The sequence below is a fragment of the Saccoglossus kowalevskii genome, chromosome 18, assembly GCF_978046115.1.
Source record: "Saccoglossus kowalevskii chromosome 18, keSacKowa6.1, whole genome shotgun sequence".
Taxonomy (NCBI): Eukaryota; Metazoa; Hemichordata; class Enteropneusta; family Harrimaniidae; genus Saccoglossus; species Saccoglossus kowalevskii.
This window is the reverse complement of record NC_140658.1, coordinates 19,956,723-19,976,264: the sequence shown is the minus strand read 5'-3', so window position 1 is coordinate 19,976,264 and position 19,542 is coordinate 19,956,723. Positions and strand designations below refer to the sequence as shown.

At 36.8% G+C, this 19,542-nt stretch overlaps 1 protein-coding gene across 1 annotated transcript; it reads left to right on the top strand.

Annotated features, from left to right (window-relative positions):
• Positions 1–556: 556 nt before the first annotated feature.
• On the top strand, positions 557–5,796 carry LOC146731659 (mixed lineage kinase domain-like protein). The gene is made up of 5 exons (XM_085492982.1): positions 557–625; positions 2,512–2,654; positions 3,216–3,265; positions 5,292–5,435; positions 5,753–5,796. Exons 1-5 carry the CDS (start codon positions 557–559, stop codon positions 5,794–5,796), a joined length of 450 nt encoding a protein of 149 aa, XP_085349108.1.
• The last annotated feature ends 13,746 nt before the right edge of the window (positions 5,797–19,542 follow it).

Genomic DNA, 19,542 nt, shown 5'->3' with positions numbered 1-19,542 from the left:
TTTTTAGCATTTTTTACGTGACAATAGTGAAGTAACCCTACACATACATACGAGCAACTAAAAAACGTATTTTTGCTACAAGCTCCAACGACAATTAGCGAACAAGCAGACTACTACGCCTACTCTAAATTCCGGCAATTGGAATATTACATCAACTGAGATATATGGGTATGTCCGATTAACACAAAAACGTCAGCATTATCATGTTTTGAATTGTTTTATATAATTGAAATTTGTATGATGCACGCTGAATAAAACTATAAACTTTTTATAAACATTGTAGAACATTTTATAATTTGAAATTGGACGAGTCAATCTTTTCATGTGATTGTTCTACTTCTATCCTGTATTGACTGCATAAAAGAGCTGGGGCATAGAGAGATTCAAATGACCAGTTTCTGTAATACCCCGAATCGCACTGGTTTAGTCTGTCTGAGTTATGTTAGAGAGTCATAAGCAGAACCTTTGTTACTGTAGGTGGGACGTCGCAACAGTTTAGCAGCAGTACTCGTGAATGACCTACTAGCAGCGACAGCAGTAATGGTGTCCTACCATAATGGCTTGCTGCATTGGTCTAACTGTAATGTGGCGTGTGGCAGCATTCCCACTTCACACATCATTACTTGTAATGTTTGTACAAATCATTACTCGCATTTGACCTCTCAGTCGAAATGTTTGTTTCTACTCCTATATTGTATATCACTGTCATGAATTTGTTTTTGCGTATCTGTTAACCGACTTAATTAGTTGATTATTAGCTGAATTGCTGTGTTAAGTCTGTCATCGTTTAGGCCTATTTGAAGTTTTGGACGGAACTTGGCTCAGTGATTTGGAACTAATTACCTGATAACCGCCGCTATTTAGACTATTAATTCTAACAGTTTATATTCATAGTTATTAATGTAGTGAACGATTAATCAAAAGATATGACGTATCCAGTAGTTAGTGTGATTGGCTTTATGATTGAAGGTTGCGCCCTAGAGTCTTTTTACTGCTTTGTAATTGGTTAGAGTTTTGAAAATGAATAAAGACAGTTTGAGTTGGTCTTGGCGAATACTCCACGACAGACGCAGTCTAGAGCAGTCCTGGAGAGCCTTGGGGTGAGTGTTGACGCAGTCTAAGAGAGTCTTGGTTCAGCCTTGTGATAGTCTTGGGGATTTTTCCCCAGGGCACTGTGTCTTATAGAGTGCTCGATTGACCGACTAAGACGAGAGCTGAAACGTATTTCGTTGTGTGTGTCTTATTTGACTGTAAAGCTTAACTGACTTTCCCGATCCCGCACCTCAAGGGGACGCGATAGAGAGACGAGACGAGATTCCCCCCTGACAAGTGTGGAGAACCCCAGAGAGAAGAATTTACCCCTAATACGTGGTGGAGAATCCGGGCATTGCGTCTTACGCACATTGACATCCTGTGAAGAAAAGTGAAATGACGAAGGTGTGTCTTTCTTGCGAACCGAACTAACTGGCTCGATGGCAGAGACGAAACCGCGCTTGACGACTAACACCATTAACAGTATGGCACAGATGAACGACGCTGAAGAGATGAAGACTTCAAAGCCCCTTCGGAAGGACCAGTATCGTATAGGACTGTATAATTAAGAATTGAGCGACATTAAAGACAAGATGAAGAAAAAGAATGACCCGGACTAACGCGACAAGAGAAGAGACGCTTATAGACTTTGATTAGAACTTTAGCTATCTGTGTATTGCTTAGAGAAATGCTCGCTGGACACTGTGACTGACACTGTATAACTTAAGACGTTGAACTCTTTTCCACAACCCTAACCCTATTGTTCAGTAAGTAATGTAATGTATTGCTTGCTTTTCCTATCGTTTTTCTTACCGTTTTTTTTGTGGTATTGAATTGTATAAATTCTTCTGATTTTTTGTTTTCAATTTACAAATTGAAACTTTATCTGTTATATTTTCCGATAGAACCAGTAATATATATTTTATTCAGCTTTTAGCTACTTCTCGGCGTGTACATCACTATACTGGGTTAACTAAAGATAATTACATGAATATGCAAATTACTTACAAAATGAACAATCGATTGATATTTGTGATATTTATGGATTCATAGATATGAAATGATATGAGTGCAAACAGGAAGTGCTTCTTCGCTCTAATTTCTGATCATTTTACTGACCTAATGTTTCAGTTAAGCTTATTTTCGTTATGGTAAAAAGATATCATTCCTGGGAACCAATATCATATTCGCCAATTATATGGAACGTGCATTATAGTACTTCATTTGATCACTGATATGCTTTCTTCTTTATTTTTACCTTACGTGGGACACGTGATGATGTCAAAACGTTATATTACACATAGGCTTTTTCACACAGACACACCACAGACTTAGTCACTGATGCATGTCACGATGTTTTGGAAATTCTTTGGTAGTAATTTTGGTTTTATGAGTTTCATTTATTTTTAAATTGGCAAGCATGTTAGTTTTTTGACTTCATTTTAAATAAAACAGTATTTTGTATTCTTTTTACTCTAGATTTCAGGTTGCGGATTTTCTGTAACCAGATCTTCTGCTCGTAGACATAAAAGCAGTCCTAAAAAGACAACATTGCAGTACATCGCACCAGAACATTTATTTGACGTCAATACCATATACACTGATAAAAGTGAAACATATAGGTAATCTTTCAGTAATTAACATCAAGAATAATTACATGTATTACAAAAATGTATGTCGAAACATTTATACTATCCCAATTTTTGTGATGTAATCGTCGCATTACAAGAATTTATTTGTGTAACTATATCATTAAATTCTACTCAGTTCACAGCGCCTTGACAAATCTGCAAGTACATACAGCAAGGATGGATCTGCCATCGATGGTGTACTTACAAATATTACAAAGTTAATTTTAAATCCGTATTACATGGATTAAATTACGATACTTTATTGTTATGTTATGCGAAAAATTTAATAAATTGACAAATGTTGTTATTTTCAGTATTCATTGCATTCATCGATGTGTTCTCTGGTCTCTGGAAGCCTCTGGCAAATACTATGTCAATGCAAATACAAATTAGCTCTCATCCAGAAAAGTCCAGAACAATCTTTCAGATCATAATTATATTGACACTTATATTGTTAATTTTTCATATTTATATAAAGTAAACACGTGTATTACTTATTCATTGTACAAATGTATCTGGTTGTTATTTAACGTTGTTCTGTCTCTTCTATAGTTATGGATTTGTGATGTGGGAGATTGCTACATCAAAGAAACCATTTGAAGGTAAGAACACATTATATTCTATCTAATCACCATTGTTGTCCTATCCCCATGAACAACATATCGTGATTTCATCAAGAAATGATCGTGAGTAGAAGTAATAGGAATGACCAATTACCATGGGTGAGAATGCCATGACTTCAAGAGCCCAATTTAGCTACTGAGTGGGAAAATGCTTACATTAGAAGTTCAAAAAGCTCCGACGTGGAGGGAAATGCAAAGAAAGTGGCTAAACCAGACAGTGGAAATCCCCCCAACATACTGTGGGCTCAATCCAAGTAGGTGACCAGTGCCTGGCTGAGTATATGCCACAGCATAACAATGCTGTAAGTGAGTATATGTCACCAACGCCAATACTGAAATCATATATGTGAGTGGACAATGCCCTAAATGTTTATACGTCACTGTATAAATTTGAATACCAATTAATGGGATTAATCAAAACCTTAGGTGAGTTTCTGCCATTCAAATGGTGGAGGCCAGTTCACGATAGTGGCCGATGCTTTGGGTGTATATGTAGCACTACTAAATAAAATGGAGAGACCACTTTATGGGATTGACTAATGTGAGTATATGCCACAGACCAAAATGTTTCATTAACTTAGTGGAGAGCCCAGTTGATAGGAGTCACCAGTGTCCAGGTTACAGGTTCATTCTGCATACAATAAGCGCGATAATCATATCAAATGATAAGACACTGATTTGATATACATGACACGTATCATAATGAATAAGATTTCCATATGACCATATGCATATCAATAATAGTAGTGACGTTTAGAGGGGGAATATCAATAACTGGTATTTCACGTGGTGGTATGCAGGAAAATGCCCTTGGTACGTGTGTGCTCAAACAATATGCGGAAAATGTGTGCCACAGTACCATTTTTGTCGCTGCGATATGATAATTAAAGACCGAATAGCACGAATTACTCAGATGACAGAATGTTTATTTTGAAAAAAAAAATAGTATCGATAATAGTATTCATGCCTGTATCGAAAATCAACGGCGGCCATAACTACAAATGTGTGTTCACCAAGCTCGTAGACATCACGCTTAATTAGCATAAATTAGCATAGTTGTGTAAAGTAACGATTAACCTGTCGTTTTGACACTCGGAGTTGGACATGTGATAAAAAGCTCATGACCTGATACCTTATTCGTAGAGCTGGTTAATAGTCGTGGAAAATATGATGCCCGTGACGTCACTCGTATAACTAGGATACTGCAAAGTACTGTGCGTCCGCGTACTGTCTGAGTGCATACTTTGCAGTATCCTTGTAATAACCTTATTTTTATACATATTTTTCTCCCAGGGATACATCATGGAAATGCCGAAATCAAAATTAATCAAAACAGATTAAACAAACTTTATTTGTGTGGGCTTCGGGTCAAACCCTTGGGGCACCCATGTTTTTTTTTATTATTAGAGAACGCTTACGCGCGTAATGGTTCCATATTTTGCGGTTCATAATATGGTAGGTTGACAATGCCCAGTGCAATACCGTAAAATTACTGCACGTTGTAACGTATGTTGTTATGATGCCAGATTTATATTTAATATTAGGTACTAATACTACTAAGTCAGTATCTTAGATTATAAGCCCACACGGCATTGCTCTTACCACCTCGTAATCATGGCGTTTATTTGAATGATGTTCATCACAAGCTAATCTTTAATAAATTTAATAAAACCCATTACAACATTTACAGCATATCCCACATTTGCGAAATTCGTCATTTTAAATTAAATATTTTTGAGAATATATCTTGACTACAAACAACATATATTTAGCAATATTATTGAATTGGGGAAGGTAAAAATCAAGCGATAAATTGTCTAGTGGATTATTCTGTATTGTTGGCTTTCCTGTCATAAAGTTGACTGATACAATGCTTTTTTACGTTGAATATATGGAAGTAATGGGAACAATTTATTATATGTATGATAAACCATGAAATAAATGAAATCATTTCTAGCTATTTTAGTTGAATAAATGCCACAACGAGTTTGTCATTATTTTTTAGGAATGACTGATTCTGAGGTGGCGAGATATGTCAGTAACGACAAGAGAAAAGAAGCAATTGAAGATTCAGATTGTCCAGATGATTTTGATGATCTAATTGATATATGCAGAGACTTTGATCCATTTAACAGACCCTTTTTTAAAGGCGAGTTTATTTTTATTAAGCTTTCAGTTAATCTAAATGACCTCTCTCATGAATGAAATAATCACCTTGACCGAGATGTGTCATGATATTCAATTGGTCAGACATTCTCCTCAAGGTAACTTTGGACAATGCAATGCACACATATCATTCCAATTAAAGAATAAATTGGGCAAGTTGAATGGTGTTATACATTTCGACAACAAAATAATCCACAAACTTTGTTGAAAGAATACAAATAACTTTTATAATCAGTTGCACTCACAATTAATCTTTTTTTTCTAATCGCACTATGCTATGTTTATTTTTTTGTTTTACAGAAATTGTGGACACGTTGTCAAATATATTAAAGAAATACAACTAAGAAATATGCAAATGCTGTCATCAACTGAAGATCCATGTCCTAGAATAAATTGTACTCGATAAGAAAATTCCAGACTGAGATCTATACAAATTATTAGTTTTCAATAGGTATTGCCTTAATACTGGCAAACGTAATGCTCTATTGCTACTATCTAATATATCATATATATATATTTCTGGTTAAGAATTTGATTGAATACACGATCAAGTAGAGTCAGACATCAACATAGTATGGGGCACAATATTTGGCATATTGAAATTGTACTCTCACACACATTACCCTTTAAACTGGAATGTCAAATAACCTGAAAACATTTACTTGCCAACTAATTGGGTGCCCTGTAATACCTCAATGTGTTAATTCTCGCAATGAACATGGAAAATCGTTGTAAATTACCCACAATCCTATGCTAAAATAAGAAAACATTCAGCACGATAGATTATTAACTCGGTTTTATGACTGGCAAATTAACACACGGGATAATTAATGTAGCAAATAAACATGTAACTTAATTGTACTACAATTTATATTCGTGCATTTTGTTTGTGAATTTGCGTACTATTATTATACTTTCACTCATACAAATGAAATATTATATTTAATCTAGATACCATTGTATAACATGATAATGTAATAACTATGATATCATTAATGTTATCTTAACTCTCTTTATACTCTGTAAGTCGTGTTCATATTTTATGGATTGTATTTTATGCATAAGACATAAAGGTGAAATAAAGGTGAAATCAGGGTGTATGTCACACAGCATATAATTATTGAGTTTCGTTGGAATCGAGTGAGATAGCAAAATAAGTGGGATGAGAATACACTATAGTACCCACATGGAAACAGTTTTGAATGTGTGAAATATCGCACATTATCCTAACTGTTAAGTCTGTGAATATTAAGGTCAATAAACATTCATGATGAACAAAATGTCGCTCTTTTCTAATCTAATAAATCAATGTACTAGTTCACATTACGGGAGCAACACGCTAATAATCTAGCCACAAAAAACTGAGTTGCTGAGGCAGTTACTCGGGTGCGATAAAATGTCGACGTCATGTGGAGTTTGTTTACTTTTTTTTAATATGGGTCGTAAAAAATTAGATAAGCTAGATTAGAAGGCAATGCCTGAGACGAAGTACTCATAAATACTTTCTTACGCGTGGAACTATTTTTTTTGTTTTCACGATGAGTTCTTTATATACACTATAATTATGACAATAAACATATACTGTTGAAAATGTAATTTAGTTTAGAGCTCCGTGGAGTTGTCGTTATCGTCATATTTTAGCACGAGTATTCAATCTGGAACGGCCTCTTCACTTCGCTCTTACGTGTAGGTATATGCAAATGTGACCTTTATGCAGTGTTAGTCTTATAAAAACAACTGGTGTCCAGTTGAATTTTCAGTTACGGCATTTCATCGAACTTTGTAGAAGCGTACATGATTTGTTAATTTTTCCCGTAATTGTATCAGTATTAGTCCAGTCATTTTAGCAAAAGAGGGGGGCCAACCCGTCACAAATTGCAACAGAGATAATTTCTGCAGAGTGCTTTTCGGAAAGGTATCTAGATTGACATACTAAAAGTCTAGGAAAATCTAGGCTTCCGAAATTTACCTAATATATTCAAAATTGCCGTTTTGCACATTTTTACAACATGGAAATATAACTATTTGGACATATCTTTAATTGTAGATGAAGTATTTTAAAAATTCATGATGCTATGGTACTGTTTTGAGTCAGAGAAGGTATGAGAGTGCCAACTGTGTTGATTGGGTAGATGACAATTAGCATAAATCCAATATGGCGATAATATAATTATTTTATGTAAATGCTCTTCCGGCTTCTCTTCTATGTGGCATAAGTAATAAGTTTAAGGTAGAGATGCAGTTTATTTGTGAATTTCAATCAAAAATATGTTTTTTTGTTTTTTATATAGATTTTTATCTAAAGAACATTCTGTGAAAATTTGACCAATGAATTCTTATTGGAACACCGTTAAAATTGCTGTTTATTTTCTGGTTAAAAATTAAAAACACTCACACGTAGCAATGTTTATGTCCAATTGCCTAATTTGCATGAGTAATCAAATAACAGGACCTTTGATTGACAATATGCAAATCGGATTGTACGGGTCATAGTTCATTCAATTCACGCACATGTGCAATTATTCTCAAATCAGTTATCGCTCGCTAGCAAACCAAATATTATATTTCCTCAGCGTTTTTTCCTAGTTTTAATCATTACATTATGCGTGGTGTGAAAAGAAAGAGAGGTAGAAAGAAGATTCAGATGATTTCTATGTCGGAAGGGAAAAAGCTACACTGAAGGCATCAGCCCACCGAACAAAAAACAAAATCGATGTGGGCGTCCAAACGTGACTTTCCCTGAAGGCGTGAATCCGAGTTTCTGATTGACTGAGAGATTTTATTTTTAAATAATTGTTCTCAAAAAATAAACTGAGCATGTGAAGAATAATTTAACATTGTTTACAGTGATAACTGCTCATTGTCGAAACGAAGCTTACCCATTCACGCTAGTCACAATAAACATCGTACTCTTGAATAGGCGTCAATGACTACGGTAAAACTTAGACTCTATTTTAGGCATTAGAAACGATTAAAATGTCCGGAAATGACGCCAAAATACACATTAAAAGTCCCATTTTATTTTTTTCTAAATCCCATCCCGAATTTACAGCAGAATTTGGTCCCTCAAATAAGGGACACCTGAGCTTTGATTCTAACCGGATATATTGCAATGGGTCGAGGAGATACAAACTTTCGTGTATCTTTTGTCCATTGGATACCTGTACTTCGATCATTCGCAAGTTTTGCTAGGTGGTGCTAGACAGCTTTGTTTGCAACCGGACGAACTCCGTTTAATTCAATGAAGCAAACAACTGACAATGCTAAAATAAATTGCAGAGGTACGCTAAAATTAATTGAAAACAAGCAAATAATTTCAATGAAAAATAAATCACAGAGAGAGGTAACTTGATACATTAACAACTCTTTTGACGCGCTGACTGCTTCTCCGCGTCTGATGTTTTGTTTTTCTTGTCATAATACTTACTGATTGATGATTTTGTTTTGATTTTGAGTTTTTTAGCCTGCAACTCGGCCACGACCTTTGCTTTTTCCGTGAAAAAATGGGGAAGTTTACGTCAATTTGACGGACATCCCATTTTGTTTTTAAACTAACGAAGCACACTGTTTAGCACTCCTATTTTTTTCATTTGCCGATTTCTATTCAGAAAAAAACGACCGCTCGAAAATGCACCTTAATTTTGCACTCTTAAAACATGTCAGATTTCCAACACTAATTATTTAAAACCGATCAAAATTTTAAAACTTTTACGTTAGGAGCTGGAGCTCTCTTCTTGCAGGCGACCGTCGCCGGTAGTACAACAGCATGTTTTGCACGTACATCCGTGCGCTGATTGTCTGCGACTGTCTTAGAAAATCCCTGAATAAGGCGTTACCAAAATCGGAAAAAATAAAAAATTGCCTCCTTAAAAAACGAACAGAATTCAAATATTTCTTTTAACAAATATGTTGCAGTGGGAAAAATGGGATTGGAAACGATGAACAAAACTTCTGTGCCTCGCGTTTCGATTCTAGGATTACGCGATTATTCATTATTGTGCGTTCGCTTCCTGGAGTTGGTTCTCAATACTACATAAAAATCATCGAGGATAAATAATTTAATATCCCACTTTGTACTCTTCACGGTAAACCATAGGCTCTGAAATACTCGTAGATTTTTTATTGAAAATACATCGAAGAGAAGCCATGATGTTTTGATCGTGATAAAAGGTCACCTTCCTAGGACCGCCCCCTGTTTAATAATTCATGAGATGACGTCATATTTACTGGCCATTGCCACGTGTTTTTACCGACCCCATTAAAACACTGGTATGGATGACGTGTTTCTGATTTATATATTCAAGAGCAGTTGTTCTGGTCCAACGATTTTACATAAAATGTTTATGTCCATACGTTAACTTTCAATTTCAATAGTCTAGAAAGTATGACAAAGCAGTAATTCCCGGTTTAACGCGCAAATATGCAAATTAGCCTTTTTCTCGTCTTCTATTTTTGGTGAATTCTTGGGGTTTAAATTAAAATAGCTGATAAACGCTTTGGCCATTTGCCTCGAAATTTTCACACATTATTGACAAGGTGTTCCCCCTTCAAAATGCGTCCGGACAGTTACGGCGAATGGAACAAAAATAACAAGTCCGCAATTAACATGGATATATAAATTATGCAAAAATAGAAACGAGTGAACTTTGAGGTCATGCTGTGCGACTTTTAAAGCCGTTAGAGAGATGAGTGGACGCATTTGAATTAGTAGTATACCAAGGTATCCAGTGATGTAATTTTACCCACAAACGGACTTGAAGTTTTTAAGCTATTTTTTTTAAACCACTTTTGTCCAAAAAAGCATATTTTTGACCCAAAATCAAAAACACATTCTGGATATTTAAAATAAAGACAAGTTTTACAAAGTTTGTATAATAAGCTTTCAGAAAATATATAACATGTTGGATATATAATACCATCTTCATTGTCTAATTACTCAATTAAAAAGCAAGCCAAATAAACTGCATCTCTACCATAAGATGCTAGAATACAATTTTAAACAGAATCGTATAGTACAGAAAAGATGTAAATAAATGGTTTCCTGGGTAGACGGATGCTTCATCTGCCTAATCCAAAATGGCCGTCACATCTAAAAGAAAAACTAGAGGAATGAAACACCTTGGTTGGATCTACAAATCTGCTATACTATATACATAATAGATCATTTAAACGTAAATTTTCAACTCTATCAACTATATTTTTGATATAACAAACTGTATTAAATAGTTATACTTCTGTCCAAAAGTTTATTGTTTGATTAATGTAATTGCTAATCGTCATCGCTATCTTCATCAGATATCTGAACTACATTTGTGCATCCAGATCCTCGACATTGACTACAAACTACAGAACGTTCAAGGTTTCTGCTTTCTGCAGGTACAACTGAGACTGTGACAGTCTGTGGAGCAGTTGCATCTCACTATCCTCAAGAAACAATTCAGGTGCTGCCTCCTTGTCAGTCATTACAGGAATGACGATTGATTGTGGATCACGTCCTGGGATTTGCTTCCTGGCGAGAAACCTGATTCGTGTCTGTATCACGACTTGATTGTCCATAAATGTAACACACCCGTCTGAGAAGGACAGAGCCCCTAGTTCAGCCCAACGCATACCTGAGGCGAGGGTGTGTAGGAAGACTGCTTTTCACGTCAAAAGTTTGAGTGGTGCTGATTGGAGAGGCTCAAAGAACAGTCTGCTTAGAGCGGCCAACACAACCGATAAGTTCCAATTAGTTGGTTCCCTCGTTCGGGGTTTAGGCCTCTGGTTAAACAGTAAAAAGTCTCCTAATGGTAGGACAGCTGACTAGCCTCGTCCCCAGAGAATCCCAATGGTGGGTGACAAGGCTGACCTATAGCCAACAATCGCTGATAGGACAAGTTCATTTCGTTTGACGAAAAGTCAGCTGTCTGGCCAACAAAGGAATGACATGGATCTCCCTTCCACTACACCAACCAGTGTATGCACGTCATTTCGAGGGGTAGGCTGTGTTGGTGGGATCCCTGTTCGCCCTGGCCAGGACGTTGGCAGCCCACTCAGAAATAATCTGAGTGAGTCAACTGAGAGCTTCGATGCATGTAAGTGGTACACCGCTGGGCTCAAAGGCAGTGTGCTGTTCGGTTGGGACAGCAGATCCGGAAGGACCATTGGGTTTCGACTAACATTTCCAACAGTAGTGGAAACCAGACCTTACTTGGTCCATTAAGCGCCACCCACATCAAAGTGCAGATGTGCTTCTGTCGAAGTTTCTCCAGTACCCCATGAATAGCGGGAAGGGAGGAAAGGCATACACAACTCCATGTGGGCCCCGTGGGTCCTGGAGTGGCTCCTGGAGTCAGCTGGAGTGTCGTATATGTTGGGAGCTTGGCATTCCGAGGTGTGGTGAATAGGTCTAACCTTGGACCGACCCATCTTCAAAACAGTCTGGAGGTTACCCATTCGTCACTCCACATTCTGGAGACGGAGCCGCCGCGAGAGGGCGTCCGCTTTACTGCTCCTCGCCCCTGGAAGGTGGTGTGCAGCTAGCTCCACATTGTATTCCAGGTATCACAGGAGAATTTGCTCCACTATGACTGACAACGATGGAGATCTGCCCCCTCCTTGTAGCTATAGGATGCCACTGCTGTGTTGTCTGTGCGAAGCAAGACACTGTGGTATTGAACTACGGGTAGAAAGTGAAGTAGTGTTAAGCGCACTCCTTTCAGTTCGAGCCAGTTGATATGGCAGTTCTGAATCTAATGCAGGGGCCATATTTTCCATTGGGCTTGTTCGTCCAATAAGTGCGTTCTCCAACATGTGAAGAAGGCATCCGTTTCCAGAGTCATAGCCATGGCGAGTGGCTCCAAGGGAACCCCTGCCTGAGGTTGACAATTGCTGACTACCAGGGAAAGGCATCCTTCGCTTCTTTCGAGGGTGTTACTCGCCTTTCCAGTTCCCATAAGAGAGCCTTGTGTTGCAACAAATGTGTGCTGTAATGGGAGGCTGGTTAATGCGGCCTGAGAAAACTACCCTGCAAACAGCTGACAATATTTCGATGATCTGCATTAGTTCTCGGAGGAACACACAGGGAACGCTGACTAGGCATTCGGCTAGGTTGTTTGAGAAACGGGCCTGTGGCGACCGGACCAAGCCCACCTCCGTATCAAACTCCCTGACCAGGAACAGCAACTATTGTGTTGGCTGAGGGTGGGACTTGCTCGATTGGAACCACCAATACTTGTGAGTAGAAGCTCGGACTTAACACCGGGTCCCCTATCCTGTATATAGCACCCTTTGTAAACAAACTATAGTATTGCTCCCGCTTTGCGGGGGTCCCCAGTGAAAACTGCCAAAACCGCATTCTGCTGTACAGAGGCAGACCCTGTCACGAGAGCCAGATGACACGGCAGAATATCCCGCTTAGCCGTGTGGTGTCCCACCAATGGCTGCGTCTGCTGGTTTAGTAGGCTGTTGCGTTCCACCATTGAGGACTGGCGGCGCAAAATAATTCGTTCTAGTGGGTTGGGGTGGATCGATGTTCCCCCTTCACCCCATGGCGTGGCTCACAGAGTCATTAAGAGGAACAGACTTCAAGGGGCCGCCCAAGGTTTAAATGATACTATTTTGACGGCCATATTGGATTTATGCAAATGGAATGTTCAATCAAATGTTTCACAATCACATACATTCACACACACCAAACCAGATCGCAGCAACTTGAATATCTGAAAAAATGTCATCTAGAATTAAAGATATGTTCTAATAGTTATATTTTCCATGTTGTAGAAATGCACCAAACGGCCATTTTGAATATATGCAAATTAGGTATATTTCGGAATATATTATGTATTGTGAAGAATTTATTTCTGTTGCAATTTGTGATGGGTCAAACCATTAATTAACTGGACTATATGGCCACTTTCACATATGAACGAGGAGACATCATCAAGGCAGTTGATGGAGCAAATCGATGGGCAGTCGCCAAAGTACGACAAATCCACACAGACAGTAACACGGAAGTGACTTTTCCAGGGTGGTCGAAACGTTATGATGTGTCCCTCCCGCATGATATGGTGCGCCAGACAACTCCTGTAACTGAGAGAAAGTAAAATACTTGTACTCTTTCCCGTTTATATTGTTCTAAGACTTATTTTAAATGATCACGGAAAATGTAATGATTTCTGTACGATCGTGATATAGTAACACAAACGCGCACTCCACGTGATTTTCTGAACTTGCAGGTCAATCAATGTCTAAAAGTAGTTCCAGTCAGTAAACATTTGTTTCCACATTGTTATGTGGCATAAGATAACAGTCTTTAGAACTAATTAAATAAGACTAATGTCCTGATCATAAAATGATAATAACCAAGTGAGAAAGTGGGGTACATTTTTTTAATGGGTTGTTCCCGTAATGATTCATGAATTCGAATATTTTGTTTTTAACACTATTATCATAACACGTATCCATGTTTGATTTTTGAATGATTGTTGTGCTCTGGGTAGCGTTACTACTGCTACTACTGATAGTCATTTGTGCGACCACCATGTGTGAAATATTTTGATTGAACGAACAGATTCAGATTTTGTATCCGCCTCATGTCCCTGAGTTAATGTCATGGGTCATAGTCATACCATATTTGTGACATGTTTAAGGTCGTACTACAGAATATAGAAGCTTAAGGTTGTGCTGTAAGTTCAGTAAAGTGTGTGCTGTAGTGTAATAACGTTTCAGTTTTATGTGCGTAGGAAGTTGATTTTTCAGAGAGAGGGAAAACAGGAAAACCGAAGAAAAAAGTTTGCAAGCCAGAAATTACCATCCCATATTTCTTCCATGGCAAGAAAAAAAACATGCCTAAGAGATTAGTGATCTGAAATCTCAATCATCAAGTGGTGGGTATTAATCCCCTAAAGTTGAAAAATGGAGTTGGGTTGAGAAGAATATTAGAAACAGTAGCCCTCTATTTTTAGGTCCACGGTGAAAGCGATTATTTGATCAGTCGATGGTATGGAAAAGAATGGTCGTTGCACATTAACTCGTATCACGTAAATATGGGTACTATCCTAGACTTCTATAAAAATGCATAACATAGTCGCTGTGTCACTTTCCGAACTATCATATCATGAAAAGGTTCTATTTTCCGCAACTGATATTTCAGGAATACTGTTGATACACATTTGCAATTATTATTATTCAAAACTAGCTTTTCTCAACATATTGTGTTTATTTTAACAAAAGAAAAAACGGATGGTAAGAAATTAATAGACTTTATAATTGAGGTTATTAAAATGACTTGCAGCTTTTTATGTCAAATACATCATACTGTTGTTTCTCAACAACAGTCCCCCATAGTGTTAAATTCAAGTAGTCAACTAAAGCCGAGCCAATCTCCAAAATCACCATGTTCTTGAAAGGCATGACGCACTATTAAGTTAAGAAAAATATAGCTATGATAGACACCATACTATTAGAACAACTTATGTTAATTGCACTTACTCTATTATAAAAATACTCGAACTATTTTCTCATATTGGAATGTAGTATTTCAGGCCATTCGTTGACACTTCCCCATATACTGAATGAAGTATTTTTATGCAACAATATTTTTAGTCAGTATTTTATAAGTTGGGATTGCAAGTTGTTTTGTCCGAATTATTGGGACTGAGAATCACAGTGTCACAATTTCAAGCTATAATATATGTTAACGTGTGTACGTGTGGTGGTTGGGGGCATCAATCTGCATTTATGAAAACGAAACACTGAAACGTTTTGCAATAGATATAGATACTGCAATAGATATTGTATGTTATCCTTAATAAACCATATATGTTGCGTGTTATCTACTGAGATTTGGAGTTTGTTAATGGAGCAGGCACCAACTTTTCTGACCAAACTTCGTCTAAGAGCCACTTGGCACTAATTTACAATTTTCGTGATACATCTCCGTCACTAAAGCTTGTATGTGACCAGCATTGTACATCTCAATGACCGATTTTATAGACATTGTAGAAGTATGTTGCTGCAATTCTGGTATGCAATGATGTCATTAATCTGGCGGGTAACAAAATGCTGTAAACAAAGATATCATTGACTTACTGGTCAACACTCGATAGAGGATGGCTACATACATTCAGCAATGTAGATCATGGAACACAGTCACGTCGACGTCATCAGACCAGTTAAAGTATTAAGGTGTTTATAATTAGATAGAGCTCGAGCCAGGACAAACATTATGCAGAATATATATAGTGAAAAGAAAGAAAGTGATGTCGGGACTGCTTATGCATTGCACTAACTGATAAAAACAAGCTTTCAATCTTCAGTTTTACGTTGCGTTTCTTCAATGAATTCACAGTGACGTAATGTCGCCTCGATATATAATTCCGAATATTGGCTCGATGTCATTAATTGTTTTTATGATTATTTTATTGTAAAATGAACGAATTAAACATATTATAACATATTGATTCAAAGGTAAAATAAAACAAAAAGCCTAACATTTGTTGAACATGAAATTTAAAAATAGTTTTTACGACCCCGTCGGCAAGAGGATTAAATTCTCCTTGAAAACTTCTAAGGCTAACTAAAACAAAATACACTATGCAGTGAAGGAAAAGGATTAAGCGTACAGAGATTTGCAAAACTGAAGGCAACAATAAAATTGAATTGAGGGAGCATAAAACCATACAATGCACTTCAACAAATTGATTTGTAATGTAATGTAATTTGTAATTTTTTTCCAAAAAAACAAAGTGCGTCATTTGCGACCAAAATGTACTCACGCTTGTTCTCCTGTTTAACTAGTGGAAATCTTAGAAATGAAACGACAGAGGCCTCAGCGTGAAATACTTTTAGTGAAGATCTTATACATCAACACACAAGAGGCTAAGAGTCAGTAAAGGTAGTACACATTACAGCAGATTTGTGCAGGAAGAGGATAGGAAACCTTCTCGAATAGAACAGAAAATGGTAACTCATCAATACAAAATTAATTAAGGGCCTCCGACTTATTTAGATATTGTTTACGGGCTTGAACGTATTGTTCAAGGTATGACAAGGTAAACTTCTTTTCTTGATGAGCACGAGGCGGACAAACGATGTTAACCCAGTATTATTTTCATCTTTTTAGGCCCGCATTTTCTTCGTATACACCCCTTGTTTAAAATGACAATAATCCTGTTACAACACTTTAATTTAGTCCTTATCTGGTCTAGGAAATGAAAAAGTACATGAGGCTGACAGGCTAAAGGTTAAACTTTCTCTAAGTCCCACCATGTTTGCAAATTGTTGAATGCATCAAGTTGACTTTGCCACTGCGCCCACAAATCAGTAAGACATTCACGTATTCTGCGTCTTCAAGAACATCAATATTCGAACACCAGACTGATTGTTATATTTTGTGCTGCCCTGATTAAGTTTGATGTGCACCAGAGGGTGATCTTAAGTAGATCGTGCGTTAATTTTCATTTGAATAACATTCAAACAATGCACATATTCTTGTAGATGTAAAATATGTCAAGGCGTACGAAAGTGATGCCACGCCCCACGTGAAGTTTGTGGTATTGCCATGGTGATGATACCATGCATTGATCAATTTACAGCCGTTCTGAGAATTATTCGGACAGTCAGTTAGCAATATATGTTGGAACTTTGCAAAACAATTGGGTCTTTTCCAATCTAGACTTGATGGCGCCGTTGTATTGACACGCCCACAATTGGAATCATTCCATTATCTTGCAAGATGCGGGTAAAACGCTGTTTTCAAAACGACACGCGCTGGTTACCATATATTAACAGGTTATATGTTGTATATGCATTCAAAGTGTTATTTTAAATTGTTATAACCATCTGAGTCCACCTGACATAGGTAATTTACAAAACAATTCCCGTGTGTTGAGTAAACCCAGGTATTAATGAACTCGTCGTTGGCGGGAAGGCTCAAAGTAAAGTTTCTTAGCGGGACGCGCTGCAGTTTCGCGCCAAACTAAAAGTTGTTTTTACATTACTGGTGCTGTGAGTAAGTCAGGAATACACAGACGGAAAACTCGATTATAATGGTTTGATGGATTTTGTCAAATCAAAAGTGCCTTCCTTGATTGAGTCACTTTTTCAACTGCAGTTGCAGTTTGAAAATGACGGGGTATAACGACCGTTATTATGTCTAGTCCATTTTTGTAACAGGTACAACTGACTAAAATGAGCGAGGGGTTGACATTTTTCGACAGATTTAAGCACCATCCAACTTGTGATTTTCAAAATTACTGAAAATAATTACAATATAATTATAAAAATAAAGAATGGTTGCTGTGAACGCACGCTAGATAATACTTACAATTCACCAAGCTGACAACCCCTATGAAATAGTAATCCCAAACCACGCGCCCGTCACTCAAGTGGCGCCGACAAGTCTAGATTGGGCAAAGACCAAAGTGTTTTGCAAAGTTGCAAGTCATTTTACGAACTGGCTGTCCGAATAATTCTCAGAACGGCTGCAAACGTTTCAAGCACAGCTAGTGTATGGAACACGCGCATGTCAGGCTCCCTATCGCAATTACACCCAATGCCAAATGCAAGTGTGCTATTGTAATCAACAACTTAATAACACAATCATCATTCACATTTTTGAGATGGTGCTTTCACACTAACAGATTATATCTAATCTGAAAAGCTGTGGATACAAATCTTGCAATAATTTGGATGATTTCATGGTTATCCTGAGCAGTTAATGCAGTTAATTCGATCAAAAATTTGTTTTCGAATATGGTTTTATGCTGGAAAATGAGTCACATTTTCAACAGCATCTGTACAAATTTGGTAGGTTATATTTTCCACTGGCATTCAATAATATCTACCGGTCTCAATGTATAACTTATGATAAGAGCACCGTAGTTTAGTTAAAGCTTGCAGGAGAACACAAACGATATTCAAATAATTCTCGTAAAAATATTTGTTTTAAATTGGCTAAACGTTTGTAATTTATTTCTACTGTTCGGGGATCTACGAACATCCTCAAATAAAGCATCTTTCCAACTTTTGAAATAACAATCTCTCTCTTTCTTACCAATTAACAACGTTGTTTTATTAGTAATTTGGAAAATAAACATATTCTCCCAAATAGTATGCATATTGTGTTTAAATAATCCTTCTTGGTTCTTATACGCTTTTTGGCCCAAGATCCAAACATCGTCGTCTTGTGACGATACTTATCTGAATGATTTAAATTGCCTTTATGGCTTATATACAATCATTTCTTTTACAAATGTCAGTTTTACAATTCCAGCATATCCGTGGTCCTTACACATGGTCCTTTTGAATCACATTTTTTATTTGGCATCGACCGATCATATTATGCAAATTTATACAAATATATAGTTACCTCTTGACGCGATTGTTTGGACGACATGTGCTGATGTCATCTCTTTTCTTATTGAGTTTAGATAAGGCGAGTAATCCTTGAGTTTGTCAGTCCATGGATTTCAATACACATATACACCAAGTGTAAATAAAATCTAGTAAGCGATTATTATAATAACGCTATATATGCAAATTCGGTAATTTTAGTTAAAATATTCATGATTGTTAACCCTATATGAATCATTTCTGTGAATCATCTGAAAAGTGGTATTTCAGATATTAACTTAAAATGAATAATTTCATCAGATCATTTATGATATCTTTATTGGATCAATTTTACAAAAAAGAAGTAGATATTTAAAAAAATAAAAATTTAATTATAACTAACTACTACTTATGCAATTCATGTTAATTTATTACGAAGAATAATTCGACACTTTATGGATTGTATATTATGCATAAAACATGATGAAATAAAGGTGAAATCAGGGTGTATGTCCTACAGCATTTAATTAATGATTTTCGTCGGAATTGAGTGAGATAGCAAAAAAGTGGGATAAGTGAAAGTGGAATACACTGTAGTTTCCAATGAGTGTGCTGTATACCTACCCCGAAACAGTATTGAAGGTGTGAATTATCACTCATTGCCTTAACTGTTAAGTGTGTGAAGGTTAAGGCCAATAAATATTCATGATGAACAAAATGTCGCTGTTTCCTAATCTTATAGTAAATCATTGGATTAATTCAATCTGAATTCCAAA